The 21,222-nt window shown below is 38.2% G+C and overlaps 2 protein-coding genes and 1 long non-coding RNA gene across 3 annotated transcripts in view; 1 reads left to right on the top strand and 2 right to left on the bottom strand.

Moving 5' to 3' along the window:
• Nucleotides 1-21,222, top strand: part of LOC144657496 (peroxisomal membrane protein PEX14-like) — a 307,100-nt gene that overhangs the window by 205,781 nt on the left and 80,097 nt on the right. The gene's annotated exons all lie outside the window — the stretch shown is intronic.
• Nucleotides 2,839-16,431, bottom strand: LOC144657501 (microfibril-associated glycoprotein 4-like). The gene is made up of 4 exons (XM_078517854.1): nucleotides 16,056-16,431; nucleotides 4,910-5,024; nucleotides 4,415-4,826; nucleotides 2,839-3,984 (listed from the first exon to the last, which is right to left on the bottom strand). The coding sequence occupies exons 1-4, from the start codon at nucleotides 16,368-16,370 to the stop codon at nucleotides 3,762-3,764; spliced, it is 1,065 nt and encodes a 354-aa protein (XP_078373980.1). The 5' UTR covers nucleotides 16,371-16,431; the 3' UTR covers nucleotides 2,839-3,761.
• Nucleotides 5,869-13,122, bottom strand: LOC144656454 (uncharacterized). The gene is made up of 3 exons (XR_013571305.1): nucleotides 12,966-13,122; nucleotides 12,603-12,648; nucleotides 5,869-8,101 (listed from the first exon to the last, which is right to left on the bottom strand). It is a non-coding gene; the product is annotated as an uncharacterized LOC144656454 (long non-coding RNA).

Here is a 21,222-nt window from a genome sequence, read left to right as displayed (position 1 = left end):
AATGTAAAGCACTCAAATTGCGTGTTGTGCATTGTTTTGCACAGGTTATTATCTGCAATAGTCAGCTTAATCACTGAGGTCGACAGACAGTTGGTCATTATCACCCAAATAATAACTTCTTCCTTTATTTCAATGATTACAGTTAAGTAATTATTTTGTTCCACGTCAATGATTTTAAGAAACTATGGAAGTATTGCGAAGATCGGCAGTGGTTCTGCCGGACATTATATCACCAGGCATAACTAATCGATGAAATCAATGACATCGATGAAATCAATGAGTAATCAATAGGTAATCGATAGGTAATCAGTTGATTAGTCATTGATTATTGGCGATGATCAATGAGTAATCGATGACTAATCGATAGGCCACAAAATTTTTGGTTATCGATTAGTCATCGATTGCATCGATTAGCCATTGATTGCATTGATGTGTCATTGATTTCATTCGTTATTCATCGATATCATCTCATTCCGGTGCGTAATGTAACTGCTTATGCCGGCCGTTTCCCTAAGCCGAAGCTGTTTTACTTTGCTGGCAAATATCCATCGAACAAAATCTATAACCACGTAGTCGATTCTTATCATTGTACTTAGCTTGTTAGTTTCATTTTCAGACAGGTTGGTTCCTGTTCAGTTGTTTTGTTATTGAATAAAGAGTTGGGTAAAGTGAAATCAATTAAGAATTACCGGTATCTGTTTTCGTGATTAGCACTTCATGTCTCGACTTTGCCTCATGCCTCTTTGCCTTCATGTCTCAAATTTCGGTGTTGCAAGTTGCAGCAACATGTTGCACAAAGTAGAACCGAGTTCTACTTTTTGCAACAATTTTTTCAACTTGCAACACCGAGACAAGTTGAGCGCGCGGTAGTAATACGGGCAACAACTCGTTCAACTTGCAATGCAACAATGTTGTGAGACAAGTTGAACAAAAATGTTGCCCGTATTTCCGGGCCTTTTGAAGGCGTAATTTTGTCAACAGGAATGCCAGTTATAAAGAAAAATACGTCTAACACAGATAAAAAAATCACAAACGAAAAAAATGGTACAAGAAAGCAAGAAATGTGTCTTGTGCGCAGTATAATAGTCGATGAGTAATCGATGGGTCATCGATGAGAAATCAATAACATCAATAGGTAATCAATTACATCAATGAGTAATCGATGTCATCAATGAGTAATCGATAGGCCACAAAATTTTTCGACTTCGATTAGTCATCGATCACTCATTGATCATCGCCAATAATCAATGACTAATCAACTGATTACCCATCGATTACTCATTGATTACTAATTGATTTCATTGATCATCGATTAGTTATGCCTGGTATATCAATAAAACAGCTTTGATAAAAATTAATAGCCTGTAGTGATTCCACGAATTGTTTTACCATTTTTGTTTGCATACGGAGCTAATTAATGGAACCGAACTTTTCACCAGTAATTTATTGTAAAATTGAATTTTCCACATACCACAGTTGTCAAAAGTCGAGCGTCCCGAATTACTTAAAATTGCAAAGTTTTCTTGACTTTTTTCAGTCCTTCCTTGGCCTTGCACAATTTTGGAAACTTTTAACAGCTCCTCTCTTTGTTTTTTAACCCTGCAGGGGGCCCCCATTGATATCTATACCCAATAGACCGTTGATACATTTGTATCCAAAATTTTCTAGAACAATCTTAATAACTTGTGAAAATTGATTCGAGAAAGTTATTTACCTCCAATGAGCTCTGAGAAAGCAGGTGAAGTAATTTCACCCTTCGAGGAAAACAAAATTTCAATCTTTTGAGGTGGATGTCCCTTCGGACTTTCTAGAAAACCGCACCGTTTCCATTTTAATCTTACTTCCCAGCAACCACTTTTACAGAATCTTCGTACTCCACGTCTCACTTTACCTAATTTATCATCTTCCTTTTTCAAAACAAACGCAGATTAATTCATTTAGTAAGGGCCCAATTACATGATTCCGGAATGATTCCGATTTTCGTTTCGGAATGAAGTTCGCTCTGCATTCACATGACAGAGTCGACCGGCTCAACCTAAGGCGTTTTCACGCGAGATCAAAAACAAAGATGGCGCAGGTTTCGTGCAAACATGCTTTTGTGCCCATGGAATTCTAACGAGCAATTTGACCGTAGGGTTGCTTTTTAGGGCTAAACAGAAAATGCTATTACGTTTTTCGCTTTGAGTTCAAACTGTGGCCTTCGCATGTGGTTTTATGAGATGCAGTTTCATCTCGGAACGAAATTCTCTTTGTGTTTGCATGATACCAGAATGAAATGTCATTCCAGAACGAAATTTACATTCCGGAATGAAAGAAAACCGGAATGAACTCGTTTCGGAATGACTTGACTTTCGTCCCGGTATTCTGTAAACAGATACAGAGAAATATATGGAGATGGAATGAACTCGTTCCGGAATGAAAATCTTTTCGGAATCATGTAAACAGACCCTAAGTCCTGCTTTTTGGCATGATGAGAACTTTCTATTACGACAGCTCAGTGACAGAAATTAGTGTTACAGTGTAGCGATATGTTTTAAGGCTAGTTGAACTTGTATTTGCCTGTACTGATGAGCTTGGCAACAGCTTTAGCTCATGACGAATGAGAGGATAAATGGCTTGGCAAACAGTGACCTCCACTAGGAACGTTGCTTAGCGGGAAGAATAACTCAATCAAACCACTAGCTTGGCAGCCGGCCCTAGTTGCACTCTGCCAGAGGAACAGGAATCTTGTTCCTTCTCCTTTCTCGGCGACAAAGCAGAAGAAAAACCGAGTGACTTCTGCTCAGCAAAACTTCTTTATTTCAAAGCGAACCTCGATAATATTATCAATAGTTCACAGTACAAACTGCTAAAGGTGATCATCACCTGGATTACTTTTATTGCAAAACTTTACCTTTATTACAAAACTGTTTTGTTGCAAAACTTCTATATTGAAAAGCGAACCTCAATACTATTAACACTAGTTCATAATACAAACTGCTAAAGGTAATCGTCAAAGTGATTAAGGTAATCGATTCGAATCAGTTTACGCGTTGCTTATATACTGTCGTTGGTAAATCCAGCTGTTTTGCTATTGATTTCTAGTATTTAAAAGATAGCTATTGTTCACGAAAAAAGTTAGCTTTTCATGCGGAAGATTTATGGTTTTCCAGAATGTAATATTCACATTGGTTGAGTTATAATAAAAAATGCAGTTTAACTTTTGGACGTTTACCTTAAGGAATAAAAATCATGAATAAAAGTCTACTGCAAATATGTTGTTAATCAGTGCCTTTAATATATTCATGTGCAAATCCACAGGTATTTTCTGAGTTTGTTTTCTTATATTTAGGTAGCGGTCTATCTCCTCTTGTGACAACAGACATGAAGGTGAGATGAGGGTAAAGGGAAGAGCAGGGATGGCGCATTAGCGAGAGCACTCGGCCTTCACCAATATGGCCCGGGATCGATTTTCGGATCCGGCGTCATATGTGGGTTGAGTTTGTTGTTGATTAATGTCCTTGCTACAAGGGTTTTTCTCCGAGATCTCCGGTTTCACACTTCTTTGTCCCAATTTGATCTGGAACAGTGGATTAAGAGCCACTTTTTGGAAATGCCACTAAAAATTCTTATTTATATTTATTTATTTTATTTTATAGAGGAATAAAAATTATCAAGACCATTTCAAGAAAAGTCTAAAAACCTTAACGACAAAACGAAAACATTTTGACCACTGTGGAAAAGTACTTTTTCCAAACTCGAGAAATATTGGGCTGAAAACGTCACTTCACCTTCATCTCAGTACGTTTAAGTGAATAATACCAGTCTCTAAAGTGATGCCAGTTGACTCCGACGGCAAATGTAGAATGTGACCCTTTAAGATACAATCCGTTTAGATTGGAGTAATGACACTCACTGTACCACCAGGCGCCTTTGAACACTTGAGCGCAACTGCCATTATTGAATGAATCATTGTCGTGATCTTCCGTGGAAAACTGGCTAAAACTAGAGAAGAAAACAAATACAGTGCAAAATCAGGGCATTGTGCCACAAAATGGGACTATAATGTCGGCATTAGTATGCCCGATGCTGCAACTGTACTATCAGATCACATACTACACCAGTATATTGCCAACCCCTAAACCACAATACTGCTCGAAACGAGTAGGGGAGATAGTACTCATTGTTGTGCTCTAGTCTGTTCGAATGTAGTTATGCGCTGGGCTGGAAGTTGAATCAGAAAGCACATTAGGTTTGACTGGATGTGGAAAATGCCATGCATGCTATAGACTGCTCATATTAAATAAGGGCCATTCTGCTGCAACCAGATACCAAAGCTGATTGTTTTATTTCCCCAGTTACTTGACAGGTTTCCAAGCTTTTTTTTATCTATTACAACTTTAAGATAATAATTTAGAGATGATTAGGCTCTTACTTGTGGAATGCCATCGAGTCACCAGCGGTACCATTGTATCCTCCAATCAAAAGCCGGTACTTATCTCCTTCGTCTGCCACCTTAAAAGTCGTGTACTCAGCGTATGTGGTGTTTCCATCGAAGTCCTCCAGGTCAACTCTCAACGTGACGTCACCAACGGCTGTCAAGCGGTGAAGATTGTCGTTTCCGAGCCAGAACTCGCCGTTTAGATCTCCAAAGCCGTTTTTGTAGGAGTCCCATCCAAGAAAGAAGTCAACAGAGCCGTCCAAACGTCTCTGGAAAACGGTCCAGCCTCCACCGTCCGTGGTCATGTCACACAACACTTGGAATGGTTCGCCGCCATCTGGATTGATGGTGTACACGCCCTTGGATGTGAAACCATCTTGAAGGAGTTGAGCGCAACCTTTGGGCTCTGTTGGTTAGGAACCGCTTTTAGTATCGTTTAGTTAAGTCCAAACAACCAGAAAAGGTATAACTACCACATCATCAACTTACTGCATGGTTTCCCTGTATAGCCTTCACTGCAGCTGCATTGTGCACTGTTGTCCTGATAGTTAGGAATACAAGTTCCTTTCTTCCCACAGAGCGAAGTATCTGTCTCACAGGCATTCTGCACGTTTGTTAAAAAAAAATAAGTATATTACAGTCGTCAATTGGAGACATCTACCACTGGAAAAACTGAACCATTTACAGACTTACAAAATGTTATTAAAATCTCTGTAAATTTTATAAAATCTTTGTACTTTACTTGTAAATTTCAATGTCTGTAAACGTGCACACTTACAGACATTTTGTAAATCTCATAGAAAGTATGTAAATTTTGTCTAATTTTGTAGACATAATATCTGTAAAAACTTGGTGTTTTTCTTGTAAATTTGTTAACTATTTTACAGAGATTTTATTACATGTCTGTAAAATCTCTGTAAAAGTTTTACAGAGATTTTCTGAATTATGTAAAATGTTTATAAAATGTATATATTTATACTGTAAATTCCAAAGTCTGTAAATGTGCACACTTACAGAGATTTTGTAACATCTGTAAAATCTCTGTGAATTTAACGAATTCTCTGCATAATATCTGTAAAATGTCCATATAATGTCTATAAAATGTTGGTGTTTTCTTTGTAAATTATGCAAATAATTTTCAAATTTAAGAAGAATGTAATAAAATCTCTGTTAAATCTCTGTACTTATTTTACATAGATTTCAAGCAGAACAATAAAATCTATGTAAAATATCTGTACTCCATAGATCAATTCAAAGGGCTGCAAAATGTCTTTTTTTAAAGAGATTTTGCAGTTTTATAAAATCTCTTTACAAATTAGTAAAATTAATGAACATATATTTAAATGGCTGTAGCACACTGTAAATGTGATTTACCCTTTCATGAAATGACAACATGCATTGCATTTCATTCGGAAGTCGACCGTGATAAAAAAAGGTAGTCTGAAAACTGCAAGCCATAAAACCTTTATTTCAAAACAACCTGCTCTGCATGTATCATTACAATATATTATTTAAAAAAATAAAGTATGATTTCACAAAACATGTATTTCACCCCTCTCGTTTTCCAACATAGTTAATTATAGTCTTATTAGAGACATAACATAAACACACAAATTAATATCCCCTCTAATAATTAACAATTTAAATAATCTATCATGTTATTTAATTGTAAATCAGTCTCAACCTACATTCTAATATAGATGTACTGTCAATACATGTAGTTTAATCTGCTTGATAATACATAAACATAATCAACAAAATCCACTTGTTGCAAACATGCTTTTATAACAATTTGAAATATCTATTACATGTAGCATGTTTTAAACCTATAAGCTTTCTTCAACGGATAAAATATGTGAATGTGAGTATGATGCTACATGTACCGGTACATTCATACTTCCATGTGAGCATCGATGTATTTATATACATGTATACCTTAACGTAAGCTGCTTGATAGATCTAGTCTAAACACTTTTAGCAGTACAGTAAATGGTTTGAACCCAGGGCTATCAGTAGTTCATATAGTGTGATCGTCCGGGTGAGAGTAGTTCTGAGAAGAACTGTTGTTGGTGACTGACGTTTCAACAACCTGAGCGGAAGTCATCTTCAGAGTCAAGTGAAAAGTTGTTGTCAGTCGATGATGTTATTATAAGTCAGGTTCGTTGATGTTGATTGGTCAGTTTAGCCGTGATGTTTTGGCTGTAAGACTCGTATTAAATTTGTCAACAGTAATTGGACAGTTTCGATCCATCTATTGTCAGTCAAACTAAGTTGTTCTGTTCCGTCTATTGTTAGTCAAATTAAGTAGTTCTGTCGGTCGATGGTGTTCAGAAATGTGATTGTTGACATCACCATTTCTTGTCGCCCATTTGTGTTCAGTCAGTCTCGTGTTGAGGTTTCTACCGGTCTCTCCGATGTAGGAGGCCTGGCAGTTAGAGCATTTGATCTTATAAATCGCTCCCTGTCTGTCGTTAGGGGTTGGTCTCTGTCTTTAATGTTGGTCAGTAAACGTCGTAGCGTAGTTATAGGTTTGTGAGCTACACGGATATTGTAGGGTTGTAGGATCTGCGCAATAGTTTCAGAAGTGCCCTTGATGTAGGGAATAGTCGCTTACTAACCACCAAATCGACTGGGACTCTGCTGAATGCCTAACCTACAGTACTAACTATTTTCAATGACTGACTCTGGAAAGCTGGTACACAAACTTAGAACAGACGCCTATTAACAGATGTCAACAACTACCGGCACCTTACAAACGACTTATTCACAACGTAAACACTACCGACAAATGAAACGCTGACAGAACTACTTCATTTGACTAACAATAGACGGAACAGAACAACTTAATTTGACTGACAATAGACGGATTGAAACTGACCAATTACTGTTGACAAACTTAACACGAGTCTTACAGCCAATAACATCACGGCTTAACTGACCAATCAACATCAACGAACCAGACTTATAACATCATCGACTGACAACAACTTTTCACTTGACTCTGAAGATGACTTCTACTCAGGTTGTCGAAACGTCAGTCACCAACAACAGTTCTTCTCAGAACTACTCTCACCCGGACGATCACACTATACAAACTACTTTTAGCAGTATCATACAATGCATTTTGTTTTAAGCTTGAACTAATCTAATTCTTTCAACTTCCCTCATGTAGGGCTGCAAATAATTTGTTCTCTCTGGAAAGGACATATGTCCAAGTAAGACACCATCTTGGTCAGACAATGATTTGCAATGAATTGTCCGGACATCATGTCCGACCAAACTTGGCGTTTCGTCAGACATGAACAAATTTTGATCGGCCAATGTCCAATGACCAACTGTTAAGCCTGGTTTTCACAAGTGCAAGGATAACAGCTCTTACACTGTATTTTTTCGTGAAAATGGCTTCGACTCAAGCAAAAGCACAAGCGTATTTCATTTTGACAGCAAGCACAAACACAAGGATCAAAATTTGTCCTTTTTGCGCGATCATGCTTGTGCTTGCGCTTGCGCTTGCGTTGCTAGTGTAAACCAGGCCAGGACATATGAGCTCTGCTTATTTTCATGAACAGGACTCATATGTCCTTAAAAGGTTCTTTTCTCTTGGGTGGAGACTAACATTGATTGAAAGGCCATCAACTCCCCTTGCAGTTCATAAGATAATTCAGCAATTGAATGTGGGATCTGAAATTGAATAAGGGAGAGCAGTTTGTTACAAATTGACTAGCACAAACATTTTACAATAACAACAAAATGTGAGTCAATCAGTCAGGCATACGGTTGAATCTCGATAACTCGAACCCTCAGTAACTCGAACTCCTGCTAACTCGAACCTTTTTCGATTCCCCTTCAGGTCATTTTCTTGCTAATTTTACCCTCGATAACTCGAACTCCCGATATCTCGAACCTTTTTCGATTTCCCTTGAAGGTTCGAGTTATCGGGATTCGACTGTAGTTTGCATTGTAATTTCATTGCATGTTATAGTTCAGTAATTTGTTACCATACCGGTAGTTGCTATACAACCTTTACTGTAACTCAACCAATACCTTCATTTTGGAGTGTAAGGCACAATAAAGATATACTCTTATTGTCAGTCTACAGGGACCGCTCAGAGGAAGGGGCTAGGGGGGCTTTAGCCCCCCCACTTTTTTACAGTAACAAGGGAAAGAAAATAATGAATGAAAAAACAAACGACAAATTACTTAAAATATTTCGATTCTGGAAGCCATATTATTGATTTAGTTTGTAAAGGACGAAAGTAACAGCAGTTACTATAGCCAAAATAAACTCGCCTTCAACGTAGATACATAAAAAAGGAAATGCGGACAGTTGTCTTTAAGGTTTTCGGTTATTATTTGAAAATGGTTACGGGTAGTCGAGGTTAGGCTACTACAGGATTATGCCCTTTACCAAAAACTTGGTTTTTAAGGGGACTTAAAAGCTAAGGCCTGTTTCATCGTTGGTCATTTCGATCCCACCAAATGGGTTAAGTTTATAAGATGATACGGTTTGTTTTCAAGCCCACTCTAATGGTACATGTAATTGATTTTGTAACATGAAGTGAAATTGCCTTTTCTGTTTTCATTTCTTCTGGTAACATCTCATTTCAAATGCATTTTCCGGTATTTAAGTGAATTTGAAATCCAAAATTTCACGGGGGAGCATGCCCTGTACTCCCACGGACCCCCCCAAAGTTTACTCAGTTCAGGGTTTGACTTTCAGCCCTCCACTCAAATTCTTCCTGCGCGGTCCCTGAGTCAGTCAGTCAGTCAGTCAGTCAGTCAGTCAGTCACAGTCAGTCAGTCATATACATGTACATGTATCTAAATCTGTTACAGGGTTTGATGGACCATCACCAAACTGATTATGACTGACATCTTTTAGGTACACTGTACTTTGCACGGTAAGATTTTGTCATGTGACAAGCTTATGGCACGCCTATGACACTCATAAGCTAGTTGTACGCTGTAGGTTGGATTTTCACAACACAATAATTATTCGAATCAACAAGTTTTTGGCAATTTACAGTATCCAGAATCCCTCGTAGAAACCACCATCCGACAATTTGTCGAGGCGAAAGTTGTAACGGGAAATGCGTGTCCTCAACAACAGCAGGTCCCTAGTCAAGGAGAAGTTCCTATTAGAATCGTTTTGCTGTACAAGGATCAAAAAGCAGCAAACTCAGTACGCAGACAACTGAGCGATCTCAGCCGAAAGATAAACACCGAGATCCGTCCAGTTTACACCAGCCGTAAGATCAAAGACACAATTAAAGTGAAGGAACAGAAACCGCCCATCGTAAACCAACAAAGCGCTGTTTATTATTATAAGTGTGATCTGTGTGATGCAGATTACGTCGGCTATTCTTGTCGACACTTGCACCAGCGCATCGAAGAACACAAAGGATCGTCTATCGGACATCACGTGAAAGAGCAACATGGAAAGGAGCCACACAACATCGAGAAGAATTTTAAGATTTTAAGGAAGTGCCAAAGCAAGCTTGACTGTTTGATTTTTGAAATGCTTTTTATTAGACTTCTGAAACCGAAACTTAACAAACAGAGTGACTCGCTCCGCGCGAAATTATTTGTTTAGATATTTTTAGGTATTTTAATGTTCCTATTCTCGTCGTCTTATTCGCTTGCTTTACGTTTTTAATTATATCTTTTACAACTATGCATGCCATTCGCACAAAGTTATTTTTTAGCCATTTTTAGCCTTTTTATTCTTATTGTCTATTGTTTGTATGTACATATTTTTAGCGCTTTTACTATATTTACACATGTAATTTTATTCTAACACCTAACTTGAAAATGACCGTCGAACGGTCGAAACGTCGTTCCAATTTTTTAGCGTTTAATTTCATTATACACAATAATTATTTGTGTCATAAACCTGTTGTTAGCATTTCACAACCATGTCACATGCAATAAAATCATACTATGTAAATTGGCCTTTACAGCTGGTTTCCAATGGCAAATATGGTATGACAAGAATAAGCATAAGTAATGGCACACATGTACAGTGCAGCTTAGTCAATAATGGTGACAGAAGAATCATAGCATAAAGATAAACACAAGCAAAATAAGAAGAAGCACATATTCAAAGTCACAACAAAATCAACAAGATTCTAGCATTTATAAGCGTACAGTAAAAACCTGCGAGTAAGAACCTTAAACATTTAAGAACCAGTTAGGCTAAAATTTGAAAATAACACTGTAGATACCTGACCATTTTTATAAGAACATATTAAGCCTCAAATTTGGAACCAGGTTCTATTTTTTTAAAAATGATTAAAAATGTTTACTTTTGGGAAATAAGTTTGGACAAAGCATTACTATGCATAAAATCATGTCATATTCTAAATAATTAGTGCTTCATTTTAGCATACATTGTAAGCATTTACCAGTATGTGGTATGCAAATTTTATACAAGGAATAGGCGGAAAACAACTTAAATCTCTATAACAATATTGAAACTTTTTTTCAGAAATTATGAACCTATTAAGAACCTTATTAACCTGAATTTGTGTTAATACCCCTTTTATGTAAGAACCTGTTTAGGCTAACTGGAAAAATAATAGGTTCTTAATCGCAGGCTTTTACTGTACTCAAATTAGGGGAAAACATGCTCCTTCTTGTGTTAATGTTTATGCTGATATTATTTAACAATTATTGGATGAGGTTGAGCATGATAGCGATAATTATCAAGGCCAAAGTTTCTGTTATCTGCCGAAGCCGAAGGCTGAGGCGGATAACAGAAACTGAGGCCTTGATAATTATCGCTATCATGCGAAAACCGAATCCAATAATTGTTTTATTATGCACATTCCTGAGCTGCACTTGTAAAGACAAGAGCGCGCACAAAATCTGCACAAAATCTGCAAAATCTGAATGCATAAAACTATTGTCTGTAGGTATGACGTCACTTCTACATATGTAAAATCTAATGTCTGTAGGTATGACGTAAGAGAAACAGCAAGCAAGAATTAGCTGCGTGCTTATAGCCAATCAAAATCAAGCTGGTGACACCAATGTATAATAATATGATTTATTGGGAGAAGGGGTGGCCTAATGGTACATGTAAATGCACTGGACTGCTAGTGCACTCACATGTACCATGCAGTCCTTGTTTCAGCACTAACAAGGATAAGTCTGTTGGGTTCTTTGGTAAGTTGCTTCACTCTCATACTGGTACATTAGGTAGGGCCAGTTAATAATGCTGGGGTAGCCATCCAGGATCTGGATGTCTGGGCTACAGATGTGTACTTGGCTTGTTAATATTTTTCTCTATTATGGTGAGTCATAGTGTGGACAATACAAGACAATACAGTGCATAAGTTCGTCTGCCACAAAGTGGCAGACCCAGACCTTCATACAGGGCTCAAAATAATTTTCGGACAATTGCCGATCATGTTGTCCAGCCAGACAGATTCTAGCTCGGTCATGTGTCATTTCTCAACAGTCAAAATATTGAAAATAGCACTTTTTAAACTACCACTCATTTCTGCTGTTCGTTAGATAGTTTGTTTGCTATTTCTTCACTGTTTTAGCTGCAGCTTTTATGAACAGATCGCTTTCTAATGCCCTTCTGGTCATCAGTTATCATTCTCAAAGCCATGTATGTGACCGGTGAAAATGACCGGCAAACTGAAACTTTGTCCGGACAAATTGTCATCTTTTCCGGACATTGTCCATTGATCGGCTGTTATTTTGAGCCCTGTTTATATAAGAAAGGGCCCCCCATAATCCAGACCCTAAACAAAGGTGGGGATGACATCCAGGCAAGTAAACATGGCCCCTTTTGATCAATGAAGTTTTCTTCATTTAAATAAAACTCCTTATGTTATGGATCTTTTGCTAATTGACTACCATGGTATTTGGGCCGAAAAAAGTTCAAAGGAAGGTCTCAAGGCATTAGAATTGATCATTAATACAGTGGTTTTTATTTGGAGATCACCATCCTCAGAGACCCAGGGGCAGTAAGTGGGGGCAGGGGAATATCTATATGGGCGGAACAAAATCACAAAGAACAGTCAAGAACGAAAATAAGATGTTTTTTCTCTCTGGTTACATACATGTAGAGTTTCAGAGAGATTGAAATAAATGTACCAATGCTCACAATGTACTTTACATGTTGAAATTAGTACTCATTGTCAGGAACAAAACTAAGTCTTGTACTTACATGGTCATAGATGCTATATGTTGCAATCAACCCTAAACATCTGTATCTGGAAATAATACAATAAGACAGACATGTTGAGGAGTTTTAAGTAAGTTTTAAGTTTAAGTTTAAGTTTTAAGTTTAAGCTTAAACAGATATTGGCAAAAAAAAAAACTAATAACAAAATGCCAAACATACACTGTACACATGTCTGACATGTTTATGAATCGTCGAATTCGTACGACAAGTGTACGAGCAGAAAGAAACAAACAATAAAATAAATAAAATAAACCGGGTAAAGCTAACCTAGAAAATATTAAGCTTAATAAAGCCTCATGGAAACCCTCTGATGGGAACTCGTATAACTATTGTGCAAAACCTTACCTTGGAAAGACCCTTGCCCACAACAGGCGCAACGATCGGAGATCCGGTTATAGAAGACTCCATGGAGCTACACGAGAAGATAAGCTGTCTTTAGGCGAACGAAATTATCATTCTAGCGAGTAAAAAACTTCTTAAACATGGATTTGTACACACACTTTGACCATGCTTCGACCCGTTGCGAATCAACCGCCAAAAGTCAGAGCCAGAGAGGACGCCGGGATTTATTCATCTTGCGCATGATCCGTTCGGTCTTCGGAAACAGTTCTTCTCGGCCGAAGCAGACAGAAAGATAATAGGACGCGATGTTCTTTCCGCATACAATAAATAAATAAATAAATATTATGATATATATATTATAATGATATTCTTCTGGCCGGCCAAAGTTACAATAAAATATATGGAACAGAACCACGATATAACAATCCGCGATATTACAAAATCCTCGTTTTAACGAACACAATCCGAAGATCCAAACGTAAAATGTACCCCGATATTCGTTACATCGAGGTTTTCGATATAGCGAACTCTCGATATATTGGTACTTCTAAAAGCGATGTGTCACTAAAGCTTATCGAACATATAATTAATTGAAAAATAAATAAGCAGACAAATAAATAAATGAATAAATAACACAGATTTCGACTTATGTACTTTCACAGAGTACAGAGTCCTGTTCGCAGGCTAGTTTTTCAGATATTATACAGAGCCCTGCTTATTATACCTACTCGTACCTTTTTGGTAATCTTCGATAGCATATCAGGCGAGTTTGGCAGAGCCATGGTACGTATTTTGGCGAGACACAGTCGACCAAAATGCCCATGTCGAGACCAAACGAACCAAATTCAGCCAAAATCCGGTTATATTTCTCGCTCTGTTGGAGCTATGCTTGCAAGGTAAGTACGCAAATTGTGTTGACTTGCATTGGTCTTCTACACTTTTGCCAAGTTCGACGTTTGAGTCGGTGTCGCATTTCTGTCGGATAATGCAGACTAGTCGAACGTGCGGCAGAAATTCGACAGCCGATTCAGACGTTGAACTTCTTCCGAATCGCAGATATGCGACGTATGAACCGGGCCTAACATGCATTTTGCAGAGCCCTGCTTATGCGCGTTTACATACATTTCACATAGCCCTGCTTATGCGCTTTTACATACATTTTACATAGCCCTGCTTATGCGCTTTTACATACATTTTACATAGCCCTGCTTATGCGCTTTTACATACATTTTACATAGCCCTGCTTATGCGCTTTTACATACATTTTACATAGCCCTGCTTATGCGCTTTTACATACATTTTACATAGCCCTGCTTATGTGCTTTTACATACATTTTACATAGCCCTGCTTATGCGCTTTTACATACATTTTACAAAGCCCTGCTTATGTGCTTTTACAGACATTATATAAAATTTGAAGCTATTATGCAAACACTCAAATCCTCTGTAAAACGTAGATTTACAGACTTAATAAAGAGATTTTGTCAAGTCTGTAAATTATGGTCAATGCTTCATACTCTGAGCACTAAGAATTCACAGACATTTTATAAATATTTTGTCTTATTACAAAATACAAAAAGTATGCAAAATGTATGTAAAACCATAATTTACAAACATTCTATTATGACGGTGAAAGAAGACCTTAAAATTTCTTTTTATAGAAAGTCTGTAGAATTTAAATTTACAGAAATTTAGCCAAGTCTGTAAAGGGTTCAGTTTTTCCAGTGTACCTATGTTATAACACTGAACCATGTCGTAGAACTAACGGATTACAAGTTAAGGTTTTTAAGATCGTAATGACCAGAACTGCTTTACTTTACTCCGGCTTCTACAGCCTCAAAATCTCATTTATAAGGTAGCTCTTAAAGGGGCTATGTCGCGCAATTTTGGCCAATTTCGACACTGACCAACTTGTCATAGAATTAACTGAAATATCACAATAACGACTTTTACTGTAGAAGAACTCAAAAGAAGCACAGAATGGCCAAAAGGGGCATGGATGGGTAACATTCGAGAAGGCTAAAAGGGATTGCGTTCGGGTAAACTTGAAAAACGTCGGTCAGTCTTTTTCAAGTTATCTCAGTTGGTATGCATGAAAGTTTCATTTACAATGCTCGAAAATCATCCTCGTTTGATATGTGGCCGTGATTCTGCCAATAAAAGACTTTTGCTCTGCCAATTTAATGTTTAGAAATAGAATTGCCTTAAATACCGTGACCAAGCCCTTTCAACTACCCTTCCAATATTTCTTTAACAATGCAAAAAGTGTTATCTTAACAAGCGTTTAATGCTAAATGACGAAGATTATCGTAACTTGTTCGCCTATTGCTTGCGTTTGTTCGGTATCACTATTGCGGTACAAGGTAGTAGCATGTATCTATTGAAGCACGTGTGTTGCTTTTTTAAAAGAAGCACAAAACATTAGCTCGGAGAAGGTAGTTCTTCCATCAGTGACGCAAATCTTAAAGGTTTTTTCAAACGCTAATTACCGGTATATAAAATAAACGAAGTAAAACTTCTTAGTGCAAGGATTGGACAAAACAAAATGATACACTTCGTGATAAATTTGCTTCGTTGTTTCTTTCTCTTTTTTTGCAACCCAGCTTTCTTTCCAATCAAATGTCGTATTGATGTCCCTCGTCACCGAACGAAAAGAACAGAACTACTTTACTGCAGAAATCTCCTTTAGTTTAATGGGTAACTGCCTCTCCTGCAGCGGTTTGCTGCAGTTTTGCGTTTTGTTAAAAACGCTGAAATGTCTGCTCTTCTCAGCTTCAAGCTTCAGGCAATGCACAGGAGCTATTCCTAGAAATTTTCTATGTTGCTTTATAAGATTTGTATATAACGCGTTTTCCTTGACTGTGAATTTATCAGTTACACTTTTTCGAATTCAAGATTGCCATTTTATAGATAAAGCTATCTTGAAACAGCTTACGGCAGAGATGGAAAGCCCCCTCAAAAACGCACGGTATTAATTTTTTTATGTTATGCGCGCGCAGTAAAAATCATCAACAGCATAAAAGAGAAACGTTTATAATATTCTCTTTGCTTAAACGTTTTGCGAAAAGGTTTCGTTAGCTTGTTTATAATTACCTGTATTCCTATATACTTGAAACTTTTATCCTCCGAGAAGTTAGCGTGGCCAACAAATCGATCAGAGTCGCTCAGTTGACATTTGAATCTTCCAGTATTGCTAGTTCCAAAGTTGCAAGACCGACATTTCTCTTCCTCCACGCATTCAAACCGACAAGAACTTTCCGAATCCACTTCTTTTTCGTTTATCACGCTGCCATTCAGCTTCCATCCTTCTATTGGCCTGGCAAAGTTAACAGCTTTCAAACCGAGCTCTGAAATACGACTGATTCCATATACAGCCGTGCCAACAAAAAATAACATCCAGACGTACATATTTTGCACTGAAATGAACGCTGGACGTTGCAATAAAGAATAAAGCTGTTAAGTTAGCTCATCGGCCGAGATAACAGGTGAAAAAAGATGTTTACTGAGGTTGCTCGTATGTTAATATAGAAGACAATATATTTTAATATCGATGGATCCCTAAGGCATCCGCTTTCACCTAATAAATGGGCACTCGTATTGGTTCAAGTCCTTGCAAAATAAATAATGTTATTACCTTTTTCGTACGCTGTTTATTCTCCTTTATTGAATCTTCATTTATTATTTATCAGTAATATAATTTCGACGGTAGCAACCAACAATCCCTAACAATAACTTAACAGTTAGGAACATAACACCCTTCGGTCTGTAATAAGAACGATTTTTCCCGAGCTCATTTGAACTCGGTAGTGTGAAAGTTGACATTTTTGGACGATATTATTATGGGACAAAAATAAAATTTTCGAACTGATTTTTTAAGAGGTGATATTAAAATATTGCTGTAATTATAGAAACGGTAACTCAACAAGGACGTTATTAAAAAATTTAATAACTTTTCGTTAATTCACATGCACAGCATGAAAACATAATTTTACTGTGGTGTAAAGCTTAAGTAAAGCTGGCGTAAAATAAATTTGGAATTTAATCAACTTTACGCTACCTTTACATTTTTAAAGCTGACCTTTATGCCAGCTTTACACTCATGTTTAAAGATTGCTTAAAGAGACAAAAACTTTTAAGCAAACTACAGCTCACCTAACCTATTGTTACTGTAATGGATGCAGGTTGTGGCCACATCTTTTTTTTCTTAACAGGTCATGATAGAAATTTTAACTAGTTCCTTAAATACCAAGTAGGGGGTTTAATGAATTTTAAGAACATTCAATTGATAGCTTAAAGTTTAATAACCAAGCCACCTTTAATTTTCCGTCAATCTCTATTTTCATGCTGTGATGCATTTTCGTCGTAAAGATATATAACGGTTTATGCTCCTAATAATTCTGAGAAACAAAGTAAGAATTACTGAGTAAAAGCAGGTGAAATTAAGAGTTTGATAATATTGCGTGAAAGTTGCCGAGGGTTTACATAAGTTATTTGAACTGTCTAATTATCACTGATTTAATTACTAATTCCGCGCATAACAAGCCTCATTAACAAACTAGCGCTAGCCAAAATGTCTCGGATTTCTTCCAAACAACTTTGATCAGGACAAATAATTTTAAGTCCTAAATGTGAGAGAAGATGAGGATCGTATGCTTGTGCGTGACTTGCGCGCTGATACAAACTCGTAGCTTCCAGCTGTCTAAAGCAACTGGCATTAGTGAGTTTCGTTAGCCATGGTTAAGATTGTTTCCTGCGTAAAGTTTACATACTGACATTTATTTTTCAATCTGACTTCAAAGCTCGATCTGGGGGGAGAGCCACTAAAACTCCGAAGACGTGGGCTCAAAAAATGTGACCCTTCCCCATATTGGAACTAAATTAAAAATCGTGATCCTCACCAAATCGGATTCCAAAACAATTGTGAACCTCCCCTTTGAATGATTTGCTTCTTGGGGTTGTGGAAACCGCTATTTGTAGTTCATCGTAGTTTTATTTCTCGTCTTTCATTTTGTGTTTTATGCTATTAGTGATTGCATCACCAGAGCTCTCTAGTTGAATACTGATAGCCTAAGTAGCAGGCGCAAGCCAAGGTGAAGGGCACTATTTTTTTGAATTTGGGGGAAAGGGGTTGTGTAAAAGGAGACGAAGTTTCCACTCCCCCACCCCCACCCTCCCACTCCACGAAACTTCAGCTCTTCGATTAGACTGCTATATTATAATGGACTATAGGCGGAGGCTCCACCCGAAAGTGACACCTTTTTCAGGCCGCAAGTACATAAAACAGTAGAGATTTTTCGAGTTAACTGGTATAAGAAAGGGTAGAGAAAATGTTATTGAACTGTTTATAAGGGCCTTACGAAATATTTCGAACTGACGCAACTAACGCCTGATTAGACAAAGTATTTTTAAACGTTAACTCAGGTGAGAAGTTTAGACTAAAAAGGGATGCAGGGATAAAGTTGTACCATTACATTGATTGTGAATGAAAAGGTTTTTTATGCTTTAAAAAAATGGTATAAAAATTAAGAGCTTGAACTTCGGCGTGGAACCTCCCAGAGTAAAACTCTGTTGGGTACCCCCTCTCCCTCTCCACCCCTCCCCCCATCTGAGATAGTGATCTTGCTCCCCAGTACCGTATTTACTCGAATAAGCGCCGCCCCCGAATAAGCGCCGCCCTCGAATAAGCGCCGCATTTGGGACAAAAAAGTTAATAAGCGCCGCCCCCGAATAAGCGCCGCAGTCCCGATGCGGCGCTTATTCGAGGAATTCCGTTCAACTAAAAACAGCACCACAGAACAACTCTAAAACAAACTTGGACATTTCTTTCCATCAAAAGCGATGTTTTGCAGTTCAAAGTGATTGTTTTTCCGCTCGCCCATTAGTTTTCTATCCAACATTCTTACAAATACGTAGTCCTGTAAATGTTGTGAAGGCCGCGAACTTTGCCAGGACAGCTAGCGCCACCTCTCTTTAAGCAAGAGACTAATACTGACAATCAAAGGACGTTATTTTCCATTACTGTAAAAGATTAGATTCTTTGTGGCGTTCAAATTTTAAATAAGCGCCGCCCTCAAATAACCGCCGCCCTCGAATAAGCGCCGCACTTGAGGCGCGAAAAATTAAATAAGCGCCGCGGCGCTTATTCGAGTAAATACGGTATTTTTATCCGCAAGCTATTTTATAGTGTCTTACTGCAGTACGTACGAACCGCTTGAAATCATTATTAAACTACAACGCGAAGTTACAATAAAGATAAGAAGTCACAATAATTCGTATCCAAAGTAATACGTTTTTATTCCAGTTTCGGTTGTCTCTTTCACTTCCATCTGACGTCTGAAATTTGTCACGTGACGCTAGGCGTGCAGAGAGTGAGACAGAACTGGACTTGTCCGGATAGGAATCGAAGGTAAAATTTACTGGAAGCTTCCTGACTGACGAGGATAAAGCTGTGTTTTGTAAAGAGAAGTTTCAAGAGAATCCATCATCTCTACCGTCATGTTATCCACCGCGACGTGTACCACTGCAAATCCTCCGAATTTAAAGTAGTCAGCCCAGAAAAACAGCGAACTGCCTTCAGGAACTTTGTTCTTGTTGGGAGTAACGTTCTCTACTATGTTGCCAGCTCCAATGACGAAATAGTCAACAGGGAAGTTCGGCTCTTTCAGGTGCTATAGGCCGCCATTCAGAAAAAAAAATACTAAAAAGTTATTTTAAAAAGCTATGGTATTTATCTTAAATGCTCCCCCCCCCCCCCCCTGTTAGGCTCCTACCGGGGGCGGTGGGGAGGCTTATTTCTTTCCTAGAGCTTTTTACGAGGGGCTTACTAGAACGGGGGCTTATTAGAGAGGTGGAGGTTTATTCCAAACCACATATCAGTTATGGTAAAAATAAAGAAATAAAGTGGACTTAGTGCTGTGTAGTAACACATTTTCACAAAATAGGAAGCAATTGTAATTGTATCCTCCAAGGGCTGAGCAGCAAAGCGAGTTCAGGCGAACTTTTTCAGGTTAGGATAACCTGACAAAATGATGGGGATAACCGCATGAACAGAAATCCGCTTGTTGTCACGCGACACGACAATACAGCTAAAAAATGTTCTGAATTGAGACGATCTGAAGCTACTATGTCCTATGCGATAAAAACCGCGGTTTTCCTGTAAGACTGTGTACGCCATGTTGTTAAAGGGGTGCAAACATCGATCATTTTCTTTCAGTTTTTTCAGGCGGGTGTTTGTGCGCCTGACTGACTGTTTCCTAGGCTACAAAGAAAGGTTTCTACAAGTCCAATGGATGGAGACTGTTAACTGTGTCACGTTTATTTTTTATTATATATTATATTTTGTATGCTACATAACTAACACTTCAGTCATCTTTGAATAACAGCGTTGCGTGACGCTTACAACAAACAGTCGAAAGAAAGCAGAGTTCACTTGAAGGTCACTGACTGACGAGGATAGAGCTGTCTTTTGTAAAGAGCATCTCCATAAGAATCCATCAACACCAGCGTCATGTTATCCACCGCGACGTGTACCACTGCATATCCTCCGCCCTTACTGTAGTCAGCCCAGAAAAACAACGAACTCCCTTCAGGTACTTTATTCTTGTTGCTAGTGTCGTTTTCTATTTTGCCACTGGCTCCAATAACGAAATACTCAACAGAAGAGTTCGACTCTTTCAAGTGCTATAGGTGGCCATTCAGAATAATTATTCCAAGCGTGTGAAAAGACAAAAAAAAGAGGTTAGTAGATTAGATAAATAGAGTGACGAAATGCTACAACGTTTGGAAGGACATGAAGACATGGTGGTGGTTGTTCCGGTAATGTTGGTGGTGGTGGTGCTTTTTGCGGAGGTCAAGAACGGAGGACTGAGAAGAAAAAGGAGAAGGAGGAGGAGAAGAAGAAGAAGAAGAAGAAGAAGAAGAAGAAGAAGAAGAAGAAGAAGAAGAAGAAGAAGAAGAAGAAGAAGAAGAAGAAGAAGAAGAAGAAGAAGAAGAAGAAGAAGAAGAAGAAGAAGAAGAAGAAGAAGAAGAAGAAGAAGAAAAAGGAGGAGGAGGAGGAGGAGGAGGAGGAGGAGAAGGAGGAGGAGGAGCAGCAGCAGCAGCAGCAGGAAGTGGAGGAACAGGAGGAGGTTGTGGTGGTGTGGAGGTGGAGGTGGAGGAGGAGGAAAAGGTGAAGGAGAAAGAGACAGAGGAGTGTTAACGGTAGCGCTTTTAAAACTCTGGTTTGTGTACGTGAAGCGATTAGGGGTTTTCCTACTTCCCC

This window comes from Oculina patagonica, chromosome 6 (assembly GCF_052425735.1).
Source record: "Oculina patagonica isolate OP01 chromosome 6, crgOcupat, whole genome shotgun sequence".
Taxonomy (NCBI): domain Eukaryota; kingdom Metazoa; phylum Cnidaria; class Anthozoa; order Scleractinia; family Oculinidae; genus Oculina; species Oculina patagonica.
Note: the sequence above shows the minus strand (reverse complement) of the source record. Positions and strands in the feature narration are given on the sequence as shown.

What these genes read in the sequence shown, in the direction of transcription:
- LOC144657501 (XM_078517854.1), bottom strand. Translation starts at nt 16,370, where the DNA reads ATGTACGTCTGGATGTTATTTTTTGTTGGCACGGCTGTATATGGAATC. An exon ending in TCAAGTATATAGGAATACAG is followed by an intron (nt 5,025 to 16,055) that starts GTAATTATAAAC and finishes ACAAACGTGCAG; the next exon opens with AATGCCTGTGAGACAGATAC. An exon ending in CTATACAGGGAAACCATGCA is followed by an intron (nt 4,827 to 4,909) that starts GTAAGTTGATGA and finishes CCTAACCAACAG; the next exon opens with AGCCCAAAGGTTGCGCTCAA.